This window comes from Triticum aestivum, chromosome 6B (assembly GCF_018294505.1).
Source record: "Triticum aestivum cultivar Chinese Spring chromosome 6B, IWGSC CS RefSeq v2.1, whole genome shotgun sequence".
Classification (NCBI taxonomy): domain Eukaryota; kingdom Viridiplantae; phylum Streptophyta; class Magnoliopsida; order Poales; family Poaceae; genus Triticum; species Triticum aestivum.
In genome coordinates, this window is record NC_057810.1 from 661,233,513 (window position 1) to 661,255,117 (window position 21,605).

The window sequence follows — 21,605 nt, forward strand, 5'->3', positions numbered from 1 at the left end:
TCTCGTCATGGTCTGGCAGTCAGAGGATCGATCCCTGGGTACGTACATCCCAATATAATGTCCAGCTCCGCGCCCCAAATCACGCAACAGACGTAGGCGCAGATTGATTAGCGCGTGGACTTTATCTTGTCCAAATCCTTCCATGGCATGCCATCCGACATGGACGCCACTCCTTCGCTCCAGCAACACCTGCCCAGCATGAAACCCTCCCGCGCCAAGCTCGCATGCATAAATACCACACGCAGCAAACCATCCGTCACGGCGCAGCACCGGCAAGCACGCAGGTCAACCACGAGCACACCTGGTCTGCCAAAAGCTCGATCGAAATGCTGCCTCCCCGCCGCCGCGTCCCCGTCGGGGCCGCCGCCCTCCTCGTCCTCGCGGCCGCCATCCTCCTCGCGGCCGACGGAGCCCACGCCGCGCGGGGCTACAAAAAGATCGGCGGCGGCATCAGCCAGCAGGCGTGGCGGTTCCTGGCCTCCCACAACGCGGCGCGCCGCGCGGTGGGCGTGCGCGCGCTGGCGTGGGACGGCGGGCTGGAGCGGTGCGCGCGAGACTACGCGAGGGCGCGCGCGCGCGCCGGGTGCGCGCTCGTGCACTCGCACGGGCGGTACGGGGAGAACCTGTTCCGCGGCAGCGGCGTCGGCGGCGGCGGCGGGTGGACGCCCGAGGCGGTGGTGGCGGCGTGGGTAGTGAAGGAGCGGGCCATGTACGACGCCCGGTACAACGCCTGCCGGGGGCCCCGGAGCGCGTGCGGGCACTACACGCAGATCGTGTGGCGAGGCAGCAAGAAGGTCGGCTGCGCCACGGCGACGTGTGCCGGCGGCCGCGGCACCTTCGCGGTCTGCATGTACGACCCGCCCGGCAACTACGCCGGCGTGAGGCCATACTAGGCGAGGGCCGAGGAGGAACACCGGGCACGTTCGTGAGGGAAAACGGTGGCACGCACGCCGTTGTGCGTCGGTGCGTGCATGATCGGAGTGACGGCGGGGCTTGTGTGAGTTGAATTTGTTTACGTGGATCGTATCGTTTGGTCCCAGTGATTTGTATGCTGTTTGTTTTGATTCGTTATTCGTTAATTTGCTTGGTGAAATGGAGGAAATAAGCTGATTTTTCATTCTTTTACTATTATTACTTTTGCTGCCGCCAAACTCGAAGAAACACGACGAGCGACGTGCCGTTCGTGGCTCAGGAGAATTGGCACGAAGATTTGTTTGTGTGTTGAATTCTTCTTTACGTGGCGTACTGGTGTGGCGATCCACTGGTCAGTCTACTGCTTGATTCGCTATTCGTTAATTTGTCCAAGGCGGGCCCTCAAACCCCCGCATCCATTCGGATCGTGCTGTCTGAACACAGTTTGCCATCCAACGTGGGCTTTTATCGGTCCGTCGAGCGATCCGGACGTATTTTTTGGGCAAAACTAAGACAAATATGAGGGGCTTTGCGAAAGTCCTGACATCCACATAACGAACCAAAAATCGCCATGTACCCTCTCATCTCCATCCGGATGGCGCAAGGCCGCTCCTCCTGCTATTTAGGTTTGGCAGAAGGTGATTAAGCGTTTGGCAGATAGCATGTTTGAAGTTCATAAGCGCTATCAGAGAGGTATACAGATTTATGGAACCCCTTTTAAAAAAAAATATTCACGGTACGCTGCGCTTGAAGGGTATTAGTGATTCGTACTGGATATAATGTTGGTGTGCTCCATGCCACAAGTAGGTAAGTACTTACTCATGGAGGGGCTGCGTCGTCATGGAGATTCTGTAAATAGACCATATTGACGAGGTCACCGTGGAAGTAGAGCTTACTACTTTACATAAAGCTATTGGTGAAGCAGAGTGGCTATGTGAGGTCTTGACGGACTTACGCATGGTTAAAAAACCAATCTTGGTTACTTTTATGAATTGTGACAGGAAAACGATTATCATCAAAGTAAAGAATTCTAATGATAATGTAAAGTCCTCAAGACACATGAAGAGACGTTTGAGTCTTTCCTAAAATTGAGAAACTCTGAAGTAATAATGACGACATATATTCAAACATACCAAAACCTGGTTGATCCCTTTGCAAAGGGACTATCACGAAATATGACAGATAATGCATCGAGGGAGATGAGTATGAGGCTCATATATGTTGCACTTTAGTAGTAACTCAACCTTTGTGATTGTAGATCCCATTAGATAGGATCAGGGAAAGCAAGTTAACACGAGAGACTGGTTGAAGACGCAAAACTCTAAGAATTGTAAGGTAGGATGGCAACATGGGTTAATGTGTTTCTATTGGCTATGTTTAGCAAAGATGTTGTCCTATATAGCATTTTGAAAAGAAGACATGTATATGAGCCAAGTAGTTAAACATTGCAGTATGTGAGACTTAGGCAATCTCTAGTGGTGAAATATCTGGTGCACCGGTGCACCGAACCTCCATAGCACACTTTAAATTATTTGAAAAATGTGTTCAAAATTGAGCACATTCACACAACATCAATTGTTATTGTCGCAAAATTTTAGATAAAAAATTAAAACATTGCTCTTGATACAAAAATGACAAATTTAACACTAAATAGTATGTAACATAAGTTGGGCTTTAGATTTGACCCATTTGTCACACTGATGTCAAATTTACCAATTTTATATCCCGAGCAATGTTTCAATTTTTGATTTAAAATTTTAGGACAACAAACATATGTCGTATGAGGAGGTGGCTGTCCAGCGCCCTGTGGGCGGTGGTTCCTGTTCCTCTCCGGCATCGTCGTACATATCGGCGATGTCTTCGGAGTCGAAATCAAGCATGTCGGTTAAGTTGTCGACAGTGGCTATCAAGTGGGTGGTGGGTAGGAAACGAAGTTCTTCGTCGTCCGCTTTCCACTCGAGCCAGACATAGTTCGGCCGAGAGGCTCCTGACAAGGAGAGGGGTTTTAATGAGTTTAATACATCACTTAGAGGTGAGTGTTGGAAGATGTCCGCGGAGCTGAACTCCAAGATCGACGCTCGGTCAGGTTCGATGGACGTGGATGCACGCGGTTCAGAACCTATGGCCGGAGACGAGTCCAAGGTTCCGATGACACAGGCCTCGTTTGAGGTCGGATTTGTGTTCGGCTTTAGCGCCGATGGGTCTGTAGTTTCCGTGGCGGGGTTGAGCTTCCCGTTCTCGGATGGCGCAATCTGCTCCAAATCTAGGGCCGAAGCAGTCGCAGACGCTATCTCCTAAGCACGGTCCGATGACAGGTTTAGGTCATGTTCATCATGGCGGCAGGGTGCGGCTGTCATGGGCTCGAATTCGTCGAAGATCAAGTCTCCGCGGATAACAGCGGTATAGTTCAAGCTTCCAAACCTGAACTGATGGCCAGGAGCGTAGCTGTCGATCTGCTCCAGATGGCCAAGCGAGTTGGCGCGCAGTGCGAAGCCGCTGAATACGAAGATCTGTCCGGGGAGGAAAACCTCACCTTGGATTGTGTTGTTGTAGATGATTGATGGAGCCATCAAGCCTTCTGGTGACGACGTAGTGGAACTCTCAATGAAAGCACCAATGTCGGTGTCAAAACCGGCAGATCTCGGGTAGGGGGCCCCGAACTGTTCATCTAAGGCTAATGGTAACAGGAGGCGTGGGACACGATGTTTACCCAGGTTCGGGCCCTCTCTATGGAGGTAATACCCTACTTCCTGCTTGATTGATCTTGATGAATATGAGTATTACAAGAGTTGATCTACCACGAGATCGTAATGACTAAACCCTAGAAGCTAGCCTATGATTATGATTGTTCTTCTTGTCCTACGGACTAAACCCTCCGGTTTATATAGACACCGAAGGGGGCTAGGGTTACACAAAGTCAGTTACAGAGACAAGAATCTACATATCCTCGCCAAGCTTACCTTCCACGCAAAGGAGAGTCCTATCCGGACACGGGACGAAGTCTTCTATCTTGTATCTTTATAGCCCAACAGTCCAGCCCATGCATATAGTCCGGCTGTCGAGGACCCCTTAATCCAGGAATCCCTCACCTACCTCCTGTGCTAGATGAAATGTCACCTGAGGAATCCATCAAGTTCAAAGCTACTGAGGATATCATCCCTACCGAAGAATCTGCTGAAGAAGTCATTCCGGATCGTGAAGAAAATCACACTGGTGCTACTGAAGAAACTGGTTCTGAAGAAATTGATGGGCCTAAGCAAAATCGTCAACCCGCACATCCTCGCGTTGCAAACGAAGTGCAGATCGAGAAGATCATCGATAACATCAACGCACCAGGTCCTCTCACACGCTCAAAAGGTTCACATTTATCTAACTTTTGTGGGCATTTTGCGTTTGTCTCTATCACAGAGCCCACTAAAGTTGATGAAGCATTCATGGAATCTGAGTGGATTCAAGCCATGCAAGATGAATTGCATCAATTTGAGCTCAACAATGTGTGGGAGCTTGCCAAGCGTCCAGACCCACGCAAGCACAACATCATCGGTACCAAATGGATCAACTGCAACAAACAAGATGAAAATGGCCTTGTGGTGAGGAATAAGGCTCGTCTTGTAGCTCAAGGCTACACACAGGTTGAAGGAATTGATTTCAATGAAACTTTTGCTCCTGTTGCTAGACTTGAGGCTATTCGCATATTGCTTGCTTACGCTAACCATCATAATATCATCTTACATCAAATGGATGTGAAAAGTGCATTCCTCAATGGTAAGCTTGAGGAAGAAGTATATGTTGCTCAACCACCAGGTTTTGAGGATCCAAAATTTCCACATCACGTCTACAGACTCAACAAGGCCCTCTATGGCCTCAAGCAAGCACCTAGGGTGTGTTATGACACACTGAAGGAATTCCTCATGAAGAAAGGCTTCAAACCCGGTTCACTTGATCCAACTCTTTTCACCAAAGCATATGATGATGAATTATTCGTGTGCCAAATATATGTTAATGATATTATCTTCGGTTGTACTAACCAACGTTACAGTGACGAATTTTCCTATATGATGAGTGAAGAATATCAAATGTCTATGATGGGAGAATTGAAATTCTTTTTAGGTCTTCAAATTCGTCAACATTACAATGGCATATTCTTATCTCAGGAGAAATACCTCAAGGATGTATTGAGGAAATTGGGCATGCAAGATTGCAAAGGCGTCAAAATACCTATGCCCACAAATGGCCATCTATGCACTGATGAAAATGGTAAAGACTTCGATCAAAAGGTATACCGCTCCATGATTGGCTCCTTATTGTACCTATGTGCATCTAGGCCGGGTATTATGCTTAGTGTTTGCATGTGTGCCCGATTTCAAGCTACACCGAAGGAATCACACCATAAGGCTGTGAAGCATATTCTTTGATATCTAGCTCAAACACCAACACTTGGATTATGATATCCCAAGGGCTCTTCCTTTGATCTCATTGGATATTCAGACTCTGACTATGCTGGTGATCGGGTGGACCGCAAGTCAATGTCAGGCACATGTCATTTCCTCGGATGATCCTTGGTATGTTGGTCCTCGAAGAAGTAGAACTGCGTATCACTCTCAACTGCTGAAGCTGAGTACATTGCTGCTGGATCCTGCTGTGCTCAGTTGCTATGGATGAAGCAAACCCTCAAGGACTATGGCATCAATGTGAAGAATGTGCCACTCTACTGCGACAATGAGAGTGCTATCAAGATTGCTCACAACCCAGTTCAACAATCGAAGACAAAGCACATCCAGATTCATCATCATTTTCTTTGTGACCATGTGTTGAAGGGTGACATCTCCATCGACCACGCAAATACTGAAGACCAGCTGGCCGATATCTTCACAAAGCCCTTGGATGAGAAGAGATTTAGCAAGTTGCGGTGTGAGCTAAATATCTTAGAATCTTCGAATGTTCTTTGAAAAGGACACACATCCTAACATTTATGCAAACTTGATGACTTAGATGCGCAACACATGAAGTAACGTTTTTCTTCAATCAATGAAGACTAACCCTCTAAGTGTGAAGAAATTAATGAAGAATTTGATTCTCAGAACCCTACGACAATTGTATGCGGTGTCTAAAATCATCATTCTTATACGTGGGATACGCTACCAACCAAAGTTGAAAATCTTCAATTTGAGTTTGTCATTTTTGAAATTCCTCGGTTTTTCAAATTCTTCAACTTTGCAAAGTCTTCACTCTTTCCGTCATTATTCTTCATTGACTATATTTATATATATTTGAGTTTCATGTCCTCTACAGCATTCACCTATTGCTAAATCTTCCAGTTGTCTTTTCTGCTAAGTGAATGTGATCGGACCCTTTCCCCTCTATGCTACACTCAACCCAGTCTGTTCACAAGTTCTTCATGTGCGTTCTATTTGAAACCCGTTCCAAATCTTCACTGTGTCCTTGTCAGCTGAAGAATTTGCGAACGAAACTTTAAAATATTCTTATCTGAATTTCCGGCTTTTGCCGCTCAACCCGTTCCACATCTCACGATAAGATTTATCTATTCACCCACGATCTCACACGATCTCCACCATATTGTACGTGGGTGACACATGTCGCTAGGATGAGAAGGGTCAGGGGCACGTTCGTCCATTTTCCTCGGGCGAACGGTTTTTCACCTCGGTTATAAATACCCCTCACCCTCCTCAGACTGCACTTACCCCGCTCGATCTCACTCCCCTCCCTCGAGCTCTCAAGCCCTAGCGCCGCCGCTACCTTCATCGTCGCCGGTGAGGAAGAGCTTCACTGCCTCTACCTCATCACCATCGTACCCGCGCGGGCTGTGGAAATCTTCACTCCGCCGCAGTCAAAACGGAGTCAAAATGGAATGAAATCAACTGGAGAAGTTATTTTTGGAAGGAAAGCCACCCGATGGACTTGGAGTGCACGTCAGGAGATATGGGAGGTGCTCACGAGGGTGGGGGCGCCCCCCTGGGTGCGCCCCCTGCCTCGTGGGACCCCCGTAGCTCCACCGACGTACTTCCTGCACCCATATATACCTACGTACCCAAAAACTTCCAGAACAGAAGATAGATCGGGAGTTCCGCCGCCGCAAGCCTCTGTAGCCACCAAAAACCAATCGGGACCCTATTCCGGCACCCTGCCGGAGGGGGATCCCATCACCAGAGGCCATCTTCATCATCTCGGCGCTATCCATGACGAGGAGGGAGTAGTTCACCCTCGGGGCTGAGGGTATGTACCAGTAGCTATGTGTTTGATCTCTCTCTCTCTCGTGTTCTCTCTCGTGTTCCTCTATGGCACGATCTTGATGTATCCCGAGCTTTGCTATTGTAGTTGGATCTTATGATGTTTCTCCCCCTCTACTCTCTTGTGATGAATTCAGTTTCCCCTTTGAAGTTATCTTATCGGATTGAGTCTTTTATGAGAACACTTGATGTATGTCTTGCCGTGATTATCTGTGGTGACAATGGGATATCATGTGCCACTTGATGTATGTTTTGGTGATCAACTTGCGGGTTTCGTGACATTGGGAACCTATGCATAGGGGTTGGCACACGTTCTTGACTCTCCGGTAGTAGCGTTGGGGCACTCTTTGAAGTACTTTTATGTTGGTTGGATGAATCTGAGATTGTGTGACGCATATCGTACAATCATGCCCACGGATACTTGAGGTGACAATGGAGTATCTAGGTGACATTAGGGTTTTGGTTGATTTGTGTCTTAAGGTGTTATTCTAGTATGAACTCTATGATGGATTGAGCGGAAAGAATAGCTTTATGTTATTTTACTACGAACTCTTGAATAGATAGAACAGAAAGGATAACTTTGAGGTGGTTTCGTACCCTACCATAATCTCTACGTTTGTTCTCCGCTATTAGTGACTTTGGAGTGACTCTGTGTTGCATGTTGAGGGCTTGTTATATGATCTATCTATGTTATTATTGTTGAGAGAACTTGCACTAGCGAAAGTATGAACCCTAGACCTTGTTTCCTAGAATTGCAATACCGTTTACGCTCACTTTTACCACTTGTTACCTTGCTGTTTTTATTATTTCAGATTACAATTACCTTTATCTACCACCTATTTTGCACTTGTATCACCATCTCTTCGCCGAACTAGTGCACCTATACAATTTACCATTGTATTGGGTGTGTTGGGGAGACAAGAGACTCTTTGTTATTTGGTTGCATGGTTGTTTGAGAGAGACCATCTTCCTCCTACGCCTCCTACGGATTGACAAACCTTAGGTCATCCACTTGAGGGAAATTTGCTACTGTCCTACAAACCTGTGCACTTGCAGGTCCAACAACGTCTACAAGAAGAAGGTTGTGTAGTAGACATCAAGCTCTTTTCTGGCGCCGTTGCCGGGGAGGCTAGGTAAAGGGTACTCACACTCCGTCACTAAGCTTTTTTTTGGCGCGGTGAGTGCTTGAAGGTATATCTTTAGATCTTGCAATCGAATCTTTTTGTTTCTTGTTTTAGCACTAGTTTAGTTTATAAAAGAAAATTACAAAAAATGGAGTTAAGTTTGTCACATACGCTTCACCTTTTTAATATCTTTGTGAGTATGATGGAAAGGATAACTGTGCTCAAGTGCTAGAAGAAGAATTACATAGAATTCTTGGCATAAAATATGTGAATGATGAGCATGACTGCAATGTTGTTAGTATGAATTCTTTGAATATCCATGATGCTAATGATATGCAAAGCCACAAGCTTGGGTAAGCTATGTTTGATGGAGATGATATTTTTTTGTCCCCCAAGTTTTGATGAGCAAATTTACTATGATGAAAGCATGCCTCCTATCTATGATGATTGTTGCGATGACAAGTATGCTTTAAAAAATAATGATAACCATGAAACTTGTCATCTTGATCTTAATTTTCAATCACATGATAGTTATTTTGTTGAGTTTGCTCCCACTACTATTCATGAGAAGAAATTTGCTTATGTTGAGAGTAGTAAATTTCCTATGCTTGTAGATCATGAAAAGAATGCTCTAGGTGCTGGTTATATTTTTGAATTCATTCATGATGCTACTGAAAATTATTATGAGGGAGGAACATACGCTTGTAGGAATTGCAATAATATCAAGTTTCCTCTCTATGTGCTTAAATTCTTGAAGCTATGCTTGTTTTACCTTCCTATGCTTGTTGATTATTGTTCCCATAAGTTGTTTGCTCAAAAAATCCCTAAGCATAGGAAGTGGGTTAGACTTAAATGTGCTAGTCATATGCTTCATGATGCTCCCGTTATGTTTCAACTCTTATCTTTTATGTGAGCATCATTGTCATCATCATGCCTAGCTAGAAAGGCATTAAATAAAAGCGCTTGTTGGGAGACAACCGAATATTTACCCTTATACTGTTTTTGTGTGTCCATATGATTATGATACTGTAGTAATCATGTTTTATAGCTTTTGTTTCAATAAAGTGCCAAGTAGAACCTTTGGGAAGACTTGGGTGAAGTTTATGTGATCTTGCTGTGAAAAACAGAAACCTTTGCGCTCACGAGAATGGCTGCCATTTTTTACTGGAGAGTGCTTTTATGTTTATTATTTTTGCAGATGATTAATAGACAAATTACTCAGGTCCAGAAATTTATTTAATAATTTTTGGGCTTCCAGAAGTATACGTTTGATACAGATTACTACAGACTGTTCTGTTTTTGACAGATTCTGTTTTCATTGTGTTGTTTGCTTATTTTGATGCATCTATGGCTAGTATTAAGTGGTATGAACCATAGATAAGTTGGAATACAGTAGGTTTAACACCATTATGATTTTAGAATGAGTTCATTACAGTACATAAGTGGTGGTTTTATTTTCTTATACTAACGGAGCTTACGAGTTTTGTTTTGAGTTTTGTGTGGTTGAAGTTTTCAAGTTTTGGGTAAAGATTCGATGGACTATGAAATAAGGAGTGGCAAGAGCCTAAGATTGAGGATGCCCAAGGCACCCCAAGGTAATATCCAAGGACAACCAAGAGCCTAAGCTTGGGGATGCCCCGGAAGGCATCCCCTCTTTCGTCTTCGTCTATCGGTAACTTTACTTGAAGCTATATTTTTATTCACTACATGATATGTGTTTTCCTTGGAGCGTCATTTTATTTTGTTAGTATTTGCTTGATGTTATTTAGATTAATGTTTTGCATCTTTAGTTTCAATAAAAAAGTCAAGGATAGCCTTTGCCATGCTTATTTTGCTAGTATACATGTTGCTGTTTGAAAACAGAAAGTTTACCGCTGTTGCAAAAATTCCCTAGAAAATTCAGAGAATGGTATAATGTTAAATCTTTTTGCCTATTAAGCTCTTATAAATTCATTACAGTGGGAATTTTAGTTCATAATTTTTCGAGTCGGGGAAGTATTGATACTCTTGCAATCTTTACAGACTGTACTGTTTTGGCAGATTGCTGTTATGTTTGCATTGTTTGCGTATGTTTGCTTGTTTAATGATTCTATTTGAGGATAGGAGTATTAAATATACAAAGGCATTTAGTATGCAATTTTGAATAATAATTTAAGTGATTTGTTACAGTAGAATATGATAAGGTTTTGCATTGGTTTATACTAACCTATCTCACGAGTTCTTGTTGAGTTTGTTGTGAATGAAGCTTTTGATAAAAACAAGAGAAACCATGATATGAGAGGAATTAAGAAGACACAAAAGTTCAAATTTGGGGATGCCCAAGGCACCCCAAGATAATATTTCAAGAAGTCTCAAGCATCTAAGCTTGGGGATGCCCCGGTAGGCATCCCACCTTTCTTCTTCAACAACTATCGGTTAGTATCGGTTGAGCCTAAGTTTTTGCTTCTTCACAATGAGTTGTGCTATCCTTGCATTGTCATTTTATTTTGTTTTTCTTGCTTCTTGAATACAATACCAAGATCTGAAAGTCTTTAATGAGAGAGAGCCATACACAAATTGGAATTTGCTAGAATACTCTATGTGCTTCACTTATATCTTTTGAGCTTGATAATTTTTGCTCTAGTGCTTCACTTATATCTTTTAGAGCACGGTGGTGGATTTGTTTTAAAGAAACTATTGAACTCTCATGCTTCACTTAGATTATTGTGAGAGTCGTTAATAGCATGGTAATTTGCTTAATGTTAATATACTTGGTATTCAAGATATGTGAAACTTCCTTTTGAGTGAATTGAATACTAAGATAAGTTTGATGCTTGATAATTATTTTGAGATATGGAGGTGATAATATCAAAGTCGTGCTAGTTGGGTGATTATGAATTTGAGAAATGCTTGTGTTGAAGTTTGCAAGTCCCGTAGCATGCACGTATGGTTAAAGTTGTGTAACAAATTTGAAACATGAAGTGTACCTGGCTTGTGCATCCTTATGAGTGGCGGTCGGGGACGAGCGATGGTCTTTTCCTACCAATCTATCCCCCTAGGAGCATGCGCATAGTACTTGAATTTTTGATGACTTCTAAATTTTTGCAATAAGTATATGAGTTCTTTTGACTAATGTTGAGTCCATGGATTATACGCACTCTCACCTTTCCACCTTTGCTAGCCTCTTCGGTACCGTGCATTGCCCTTTCTCACCTTGAGAGTTGGCGCAAACTTCGCCGGTGCATCCAAACCCCGTGATACGATACGCTCTATCACACACAAACCTCCTTATATCTTCCTCAAAACAGCCACCATACCTACCTATTATGGCATTTCCATAGCCATTCCGAGATATATTGCCATGCAACTTCCATCATCATCATCATGACATACATTACTTTGGTCATATTGCCATTGCACGATCATGTAGTTGACATAGTATTTGTGGCAAAGCCACCATGCATTATTTTTCATACATGTCACTCTTGATTCATTGCACCATCCCAGTACACCGCCAGAGGCATTCATATAGAGTCATATCTTGTTCTAAGTTTCGAGTTGTAATCCTTGTGTTGTAATCAATAGAAGTGTGATGATCATCATTATTAGAGCATTTCCCAAAAAAAGAGAGAGGCCAAAAAGAAAAAAAAGGCCAAAAAATGAAAAAAATAAAAAGGACAATGCTACTAACTCTTTTTCCACACTTGTGCTTCAAAGTAGCACCTTGTTCTTCATGTAGTGAGTCTCATATATTGTGCTTCAAAGTAGCACCTTGTTCTTCATGTAGTGAGTCTCATAAGTTGTCCTTTTTATACTAGTGGGAATTTTTTATTATAGAACTTGGCTTGTATATTCCTACGATGGGCTTCCTCAAATGCCCTAGGTCTTCGTGAGCAGGCAAGTTGGATGCACACCCACTAGTTTTCTTTTGTTGAGCATTCATAGCTCTAGTGCATCCGTTGCATGGCAATCCCTACTCCTCATGTTGACATCAATTGATGGGCATCTCCATAGCATGTTGATTATCCTCGTCAATGTGAGACTTTCTCCTTTTTTGTCTTCTCCACACAATCCCCATCATCATATTCTATTCCACCCATAGTGCTATATCCATGGCTCACGCTCATGTATTGCGTGAAGGTTGAAAAAGTTTGAGATTATTTAAGTATGAAACAATTGCTTGGCTTGTCATCGGGGGTATAGAAGTTGGGAACATCTTTGTGTGACGAAAATGAAGCATAGCCTAACTATATGATTTTGTAGGGATGAACTTTCTTTTGCCATGCTATTTTGAGAAGACATAATTGCTTTGATTAGTATGCTTGAAGTATTATTATTTTTATGTCAATATGAACTTTTGTCTTGAATCTTTCAGATCTGAATATTCATGTCACAATTAAGAAGATTTACATTGAAATTATGCCAAAGTATCACTCCGCATCAAAAATTCTTTTTTATCATTTACCTACTTGAGGACGAGCAGGAATTAAGCTTGGGGATGCTTGAACGTCTCCAACATATCTATAATTTTTGATTGCTCTATGCGACTTTATCTACTATTTTAGGCAATATTGGGCTTTATTATCCACTTTTATATTATTTTTGGGACTAACCTATTAACCGGAGGCCCAGCCCAGATTTGCTGTTTTATGCCTATTTTAGTGTTTCGAGGAAAAGGAATATCAGACGGAGTCAAAACGGAACGAAATCAACTAGAGAAGTTATTTTTGGAAGGAAAGCCACCCGATGGACTTGGAGTGCACGTCAGGAGATACGGGAGGTGCTCACGAGGGTGCGGGCGCCCCCCCGCCCCTTGGGCGCGCCCCCCTGCCTCGTGGGACCCCCGTAGCTCCACCGACGTACTTCCTGCACCCATATATACCTACGTAACCAAAAACTTCCAGAACAGAAGATAGATCGGGAGTTCCACCGCCTCAAGCCTCTGTAGCCACCAAAAACCAATCAGGACCCTGTTCCGGCACCCTGCCGGAGGGGGATCCCATCACCGGAGGCCATCTTCATCATCCCAGTGCTATCCATGACGAGGAGGGAGTAGTTCACCCTCGGGGCTGAGGGTATGTACCAGTAGCTATGTGTTTGATCTCTCTCTCTCTCGTGTTCTCTCTCGTGTTCCTCTATGGCACGATCTTGATGTATCCCGAGCTTTGCTATTGTAGTTGGATCTTATGATGTTTCTCCCCCTCTACTCTCTTGTGATGAATTGAGTTTCCCCTTTGAAGTTATCTTATCGGATTGAGTCTTTTATGAGAACACTTGATGTATGTCTTGCCGTGATTATCTGTGGTGACAATGGGATATCATGTGCCACTTGATGTATGTTTCGGTGATCAACTTGCGAGTTTCGTGACAATGGGAACCTATGCATAGGGTTGGCACACGTGCTTGACTCTCCGGTAGTAGCTTTGGGGCACTCTTTGAAGTACTTTTATGTTGGTTGGATGAGTCTGAGATTGTGTGACGCATATCGTATAATCATGCCCACGGATACTTGAGGTGACAATGGAGTATCTAGGTGACATTAGGGTTTTGGTTGATTTGTGTCTTAAGGTGTTATTCTAGTATGAACTCTATGATGGATTGAGTGGAAAGAATAGCTTTATGTTATTTTACTACGAACTCTTGAATAGATAGAACAGAAAGGATAACTTTGAGGTGGTTTCATACCCTACCATAATCTCTAAGTTTGTTCTCCGCTATTAGTGGCTTTGGAGTGACTCTTTGTTGCATGTTGAGGGCTTGTTATATGATCTATCTATGTTATTATTGTCGAGAGAACTTGCACTAGCGAATGTATGAACCCTAGGCCTTGTTTCCTAGCATTGCAATACCGTTTACGCTCACTTTTACCACTTGTTACCTTGCTGATTTTATTATTTCAGATTACAAATACCTTTATCTACCATCTATTTTGCACTTGTAGCGCCATCTCTTTGCCGAACTAGTGCACCTATACAATTTACCATTGTATTGGGTGTGTTGGGGACACAAGAGACTCTTTGTTATTTAGTTGCAGGGTTGTTTGAGAGAGACCATCTTCATCCTACGCCTCCTACGGATTGATAAACCTTAGGTCATCCACTTGAGGGAAATTTGCTACTGTCCTACAAACCTGTGCACTTGCAGGCCCAACAACGTCTACAGTTCGTCACGTTCTTCGTCAAGGGTAATTAAAAGTTACTTTTACTGCCTTTGTTGAACCTGATGATTTCCATAAAATCTTCAAAAGGTGTTTATTCTTCAAATTCCACACTCTAAACACCTCGCACAATCATCTGTTCTTGACATGTTTCTCTAAGTGACGTTTTTCTCAAGATTCCTCAATTGTGTGAATTTCACAATCGATACAACTCTGGAACCTAAGTCAAAGAACGCTTAGTGAAATTCTTCAAGACATATCTGGTCAATTTCCTCAAACGTGTTCCTTTTTGCAAAAACTTCTGAGAACGCATATGACCTCTCCAAATTCTTCGCACCTATACTCTGTTCACAGGTACACATGTCTGCTGCTGAATCACTAGGTTCTCATCAACTTAACTCATTTGCAGCATTCCTCGAAGAAAAGCTACATACTTCTTCAGAGAACTCAATAGTTCAAATTCCTCAGCTGAAGAAAATGGCAGATGGCAAAAGACCTCAGAAGGGAGGAAAGAAACTGGAAGTCAATACTACTTTTGAGATCCCTGCTGACATTTATGCAGGGTACTGCATGCCTGATGAGGCAACTCATGGGAAGGAAACAAAGAATGAGGGAAAGGTGCGCATATGGAAAATTGAATGAAGATGGGCACAGGAATGGAGGGAGTACAGATATGTTACTCCAAAATAATGAAGAAATTCGCTCTAAACCCTCCTAGCTCAATACCTTCGTTGGCACCTGGCCAAAGAGTTGATCCCACAAGCATCAAACGTGGTGAGGATTATGCTGATGAATGGGCCAAGCGGCAAGCCAAGTTGGCCAAACAGGCCAAAGAAGTAGTGAGGAAATTCAATGAAGATTCTGTTGTTGGCGCTGCTAAGGCTACCACAAGCAAGAAGGCTATGCCCAAGAAGCCTGCTTGCAAACCTCCGAGCTCAGCAATGCCCTCACGGCCAAACTCATCTTTGCCCTCACGGCAAATCCCTCAAGCTGCTCCAGTTCCTCCGATTGCAAAACCCTGAGCTCCTTCAGCAAAGTCCTCAGCACCTATGCATCTCGCTACGTGCCAAAGGACAACAGGCATCTAAATTGCCTCAGGAGCTTCTGCAAGTTCTTCAGCTCCTCCTCTGTCTTCAAAAAGCCCCACTTTACTGAAGACCAAGGCCACTGCAGGACGAGGCACTAGACCAAGTCCTCAGCAAGTTGCCTTCCAAATACCATCTGATGATGATGAAGCTGATGATGAAAAATTGGCTGAAATCATCAAACATAGACAGCAAAGGGCCGCTAGAGCCAATGGCAGTGTTGCACCTCTTCTATTAGATCCAAAGAAGATCTTGGATTTCATTGAACTCTGGCACAAAGACCCAAACACTCCTTTGCCAGAGTTAGACCTCACTCCTAGACAAAGTCACATGTTGATGGCTTTCATCTCAGAAGAGAAATGGAAATATGAACATGCCAGGACTGTGAACAAAGCCCAGTACAAGAAACAGTGTTATCTGAAGGACAACATGCTCACGCTCTCGCCTGAACAACTCATTGCTTTGCAATCTGGGATCAAAAAGCTCAGTGATGAATTTGACGCCTACAAGGTAGAATGGCTGGGAGCCAAAGTCAGATTTGTCAAAATAGCAAAAGGACTCACTTTCAATATTGTTGATCCAATGCACATTGAAATTCCTCAGCTAAAGCGTCTGCACAGCCAACTGAAGAACATGCCAGCACCGCTGATGAAAATCAGGCTACTGATGAAACTGCAAGCACCAGGGCTGAAGAAATTCCAGCCGCTGAAGAAATTGCCAGTGCAACCACTAGTGTTGCGCCTGAAGAACAAGTCAAGCCAGCTGAAGCATCTGAAGTTGTGCCTGCAGTAGCTGAACAAGATAGGACAACTGCATCAGTTGTGCCTGAAGAAATTGCTCCAATTTCCTATGCTCCTCCTGCACCAACGCCAACACCAACTCCAATTCTTCCGTCTGCTTTGGAAGTGAAGGAAACAAAGGCTGCAGAGTGAGCTGCTCTAAAGAAAAGGAAAGCATCTGCTTCCTCAGAATCTTCTGCACCCAAGAAGGCGAAGATTTTGACAAGCTCACTTAAGAACCCAGTTGATACTGTTCCTCTCTCAAGCATGCCATCAAAGGAGATCATTCCTCTTGGTGAATATTATGTGATTCCAAGTGAATCTGATGAAGAAAATCCTTCTGCTGCTTCGACAGAGCATATGGATGAAGAAATTGAAGTTGAAAATGTCACTTCAACCCCACTGGTATCATCGCTAATGTCTCACTTCACAGCTGAAGAGGCAGGCATTGAAGAAATGGAAGAAGATGAAGATGTGTACATTGGGAGCACCACACCTGTAATGAATGATGACTTTTGGGAAACTCAGCACCCCAACTCTCCCCTATTCACGCCACTGCAACAAATTCCTCACTCCCCAGTATCTATTGAAGTTCTCATGGGCTTTGATGAAATTCGCCCTAGACCTTCCATTCCTGAAGAAATTCCAGCCACTAGTGCTGATGACAAAGCTGCTGAAGAAATGGAGACCCAGGCTACTACTGAAGCAGAAACTGAAATTCCTCAGCCTGCGGCTCCAGAGATTGAGATTCCTGAGGTCGTGCTGCAATTGACTGACACTCCTAAGCCAAAGCTGAAGTATCCATTCTCGAAGACGCCAAAATTCAAGGCTGATGACTTCTTCCATGAGCATGTGTTCTTCACTGACTACAACCCATATGACTCTACTCGTCTTAGAAGAAAGCGTTTCTGGACTGCCAGCCAAGCAAACTTCTATTCTTCACTGCTTTTTGATAAAGACAAAGTCTTCGACCATGAGCATATTCCTCATGTGGATATGGAATCATTGCCATGCTTCACACCAGTCCTCAATGTTCTTCATGACGCTGGACTGCTCAACTTCTGCACCGATATATGCGATTGGAATGAAGAACTAATTCTTCAGTTCTACGCGACGCTGCTCACCGATGCTGAAGATGTAAATTCTTGGGTGTTGGACTGGATGACCGAAAACACACACTTCAAAGCACCGACCTCTGAATTGCTTCATGCCCTGCCTATCAGTCCTCCCCTTGAAGTGTTGATGAAACCGATGAAGCCTGGTCAAGCCCCAAGAACCAAATTCTTCGTGAAGGAATTTCTCTATGTGCCACGGACTGTCTATCGCATTATGACCAAGACATTGAGTCCTACCAAAGGCCACGACTCAAATGATGAAGAAGTCATTGGCATCATGAAGAATATGTTGTTCAATACCATGCATGGTATCCCAATGAACTACCATGACTTCTTCATGCGTACTATGGCAAATGTTGCACTGTCTCCCTTTGAATTGAAGCCTTACGCTCCCTGGATTATGAGATTCCTCAGATCAAGGTCTTCAATCAATTACAAGGCTGACACACTTAACCATGGTAGTTACTTACCCCCTATTGAAGTCCTCAAGCAGACATTTTCCTCAGCTGATGAAAAGGGCAAGGCCATTGAAATTGTTGATGAGGGCATTCGTCCATTGGATGGACAGTTCCGCAAAGCTGCATCGTATTCCACCAATGATGACTCTGTCACTCATGATTTTGCCGCCAGTGCCTCAAAGCAAAATCCTCAAGCCACAGCTCCAAGGGTGATGACTGATCATGAGCTTCTCCTCAGTCTTCATCAGAAGGTCGATCACAATCACAAATGGGTCAAGCGTCAGTTTGGTTCAATTCTTCACAACATGACTGCTACCTATAATTCAGTGAAGAAGAACCATTACTACATCAATGAAGTTTTTGATCGCGCCTGGGCTGTTCTGACTCATCTCTACGGTGATGAGGATCTCAAGCAGATGGGCTTCAAGCAGGACTTCGGCTGGTCTAAGCCTCTGGCGAAGAAATTCAAGAAAGTCGAAGTTCCTCCCTTGGTGCCCAGATCATATTCTTCATCGCGCGAGACCGATGAAAATGAAGACTTGGACAACACTACGGCAGGCCCTACTCCAACAACCGACCCCAACAACACTGGCGCTCCTGCATCAACTTTGTGGTGAAATTCTTCAGGGGCGTTAGTCCTCATTTTTCGTCCCTTTTGGTCATTTGATGACAAAGGGGGAGAAATTTGAGTTAGTCTCCAAGCGGGTTTATCTATATGGGCGTTTTTTTTGTTAAGTTGCAACTCTCGCTCTTCTGAAGTGTTTGTTGATTGAGTTGTAAACTTAAGTCCGGTGGTGACCTGATACTTTTGCTCTGTTTTTCTGCATGCTATTTCCTCATATATGCTATGCACGCATGCTGAATAACATCAGTCACCATATTTCATCATGCATTTCAAATTCTTCATTCGATATGTTAAATGCGTGTATGAATTACAAGATATAGGGGAGGTCTCCATGATTCTACTCTTAAAATGTGCATTGCTTCAAAAGAAAATTCCTCCCTATGCACATCTTCAGCGGGAGTTCTTCTATATCTTGTAATCAAATTCCTCAATATTGAGCACTTTCAATTCATATGTTTATCCCCGTTGAAAACTTAACATATATTGTCATCAATCACCAAAAGGGGGAGATTGTAAGTGCATCTAGTGCCCCTTAGTGATTTTGATGTATTGAAGAGTTATATGTTAAGGGACTAATATGTTTGTGAGTGTACACAGGCTCTATAAGTTGATGAGGAGTTTGATATTTACAGTGAAAGTGGACCCCTAAAAATCAATGTCTTCAGCTGAAGACTTTGAAAGTGATGAAATTGGTGTGGCCTTGAAGACTTGGATATTCATGCGAGGATTATGAAGCGTGAAGACTTTTGTTTTTGTAGTTTCATTTTCTCTTTCTTGAGTCATAGGAAACACCGTACTGTTAAAGGGGGTCGAGGTAATACTAAGGAAGCTGATTTCCAAGTGATGCTCATATCAAAATCCTACATCTACCCAATCCTTTTCGAGTGAAGCCATTGGAAATCTCATATCAGTTCAGTCAACTTATTCAGTGACAGAGACGAAGATCTTCTAGTCTCTGAGGAATTTGTTTTAACTGAGTAGGAATTCGCTAGTGCGGATTGCCTACACAGTGAGGAACATGATACCCCTGAGGAATTCGAACCTAAAATCCGACCGTTGCTGTGCTACGCACTAGCTGTCCAAAATATCCTACCACCTAACGGTCATATCCTTTAAGGGCATTTATATCTTATCATGTCGGGCTCCTCCCTAGGCTATAAATAGCCGCCCCTGATACGTCTCCAAGGTATCCATAATTTTTGATTGTTCCATGCTATTATATTATCCATGTAGGATGTTATATATGCATTTATATGGTATTTTTATGATTTTGGGACTAACCTATTAACCTAGAGCCCAGTGCCAGTTTCTATTTTTTCCTTGTATTTGAGTTTTATAGAAAAGGAATACCAAACGGAGTCCAATTGACGTGCCAATTTTTGACGAATTTTTATGGACCAAAAGAAGCCCCTGTAGTGCAAGAGTTGGGCCAGAAGAGTCTCGGGCTGCCCAGGAGGATGGAGGGTGCCCCCCCCCTAGGGCGCGCCCCCTGCCTCGTGGACAGCCTGGAGACCCCCCCCTGATGTGAGACCTACGCCAAAAATTCCTATAAATACTGAAACCTCCATAAAATAACCTAGATCAGGAGTTCCGCCGCCGCAAGCCTCTTTAGCCACCAAAAACCAATCGGGACCCTGTTCTAGCACCCTGGCAGAGGGGGATCCCTCACCGGTGGCCATCTTCATCATCCCAGCGCTCTCCATGATGAGGAGGGAGTAATTCACCCTCGGGGCTGAGGGTATATACCAGTAGCTATGTGTTTGATCTCTCTCTCTCTCTCTCTCTCTCTCTCTCTCTCTCTCGTGTTCTTGAGGTGATACGATCTTGATGTACCACGAGCTTTGCTATTATAATTGGATCTTATGATGTTTCTCCCCCTCTACTCTCTTGTAATGGATTGAGTTTTCCCTTTGAAGTTATCTTATCGGATTGAGTCTTTAAGGATTTGAGAACACTTGATCAATGTCTTGCATGTGCTTATTTGTGGTCACAATGGGATATTCACGTGATCTACTTGATGTATGTTTTGGTGATCAACTTGCGGGTTTTGTGACCTTGTGAACTTATGCATAGGGGTTGGCACACGTTTTCGTCTTGACTCTCTGGTAGAAACTTTGGGGCACTCTTTGAAGTACTTTGTGTTGGTTGAATAGATGAATCTGAGATTGTGTGATGCATATCGTATAATCATGTCCACGAATACTTGAGGTGACATTGGAGTACCTAGGTGACATTAGGGTTTTGGTTGATTTGTGTCTTAAGGTGTTATTCTAGTACGGACTCTATGATATATCGAATGGAAAGAAAAGCTTCGTGTTATTTTACTACGGACTCTTGAATAGATCGATCAGAAAGGATAACTTTGAGGTGGTTTCGTACCCTACAATAATCTCTTCATTTGTTCTCCGCTATTAGTGACTTTGGAGTGACTCTTTGTTGCATGTTGAGGGATAGTTATATGATCCAATTATGTTATTATTGTTGAGAGAACTTGCACTAGTGAAAGTATGAATCCTAGGCCTTGTTTCCTAGCATTGCAATACCGTTTGTTCTCACTTTTATCATTAGTTACCTTGCTGTTTTTATAATTTCAGATTACAAAAACCTATATCTACCATCCATATTGCACTTGTATCACCATGTCTTCGCCGAACTAGTGCACCTATACAATTTACCATTGTATTGCGTGTGTTGGGGACACAAAAGACTCTTTGTTATTTGGTTGCAGGGTTATTTGAGAGAGACCATCTTAATCCTACGCCTCCCACGGACTGATAAACCTTAGGTCATCCACTTGAGGGAAATTTTCTACTATCCTACAAACCTCTGCACTTGGAAGCCCAACAACGTCTACAAGAAGGTTGTGTAGTAGACATCAAGCTCTTTTCTGGAGCCGTTGCCGGGGAGGTGAGTGCTTGAAGGTATATCTTTAGATCTTGCAATCGAGTCTTTTAGTTTCGTGTTTTATCACTAGTTTAGTCTATAAAAGAAAACTGCAAAAAAATGGAATTGAGTTTGTCTCATACGCTTCATCTTTTTAATATCTTTTGTGAGAATGATGGAAAGGAAAATTGTGCTCAAGTGGTAGAAGAAGAAATCTATAAAATGTTTGGCACTAAATCT

The 21,605-nt window shown here is 43.3% G+C and overlaps 1 protein-coding gene across 1 annotated transcript; it reads left to right on the plus strand.

The window, feature by feature from the left end:
- Positions 1 to 326: 326 nt before the first annotated feature.
- LOC123139544 (pathogenesis-related protein PR-1-like) lies at positions 327 to 1,131 on the plus strand. The gene has a single exon (XM_044559329.1). It carries the CDS (start codon positions 327 to 329, stop codon positions 891 to 893), a length of 567 nt encoding a protein of 188 aa, XP_044415264.1. The 3' UTR covers positions 894 to 1,131.
- The last annotated feature ends 20,474 nt before the right edge of the window (positions 1,132 to 21,605 follow it).

Coding starts and splice junctions, on each gene's coding strand:
- LOC123139544 (XM_044559329.1), top strand. CDS start 327: ATGCTGCCTCCCCGCCGCCGCGTCCCCGTCGGGGCCGCCGCCCTCCTC.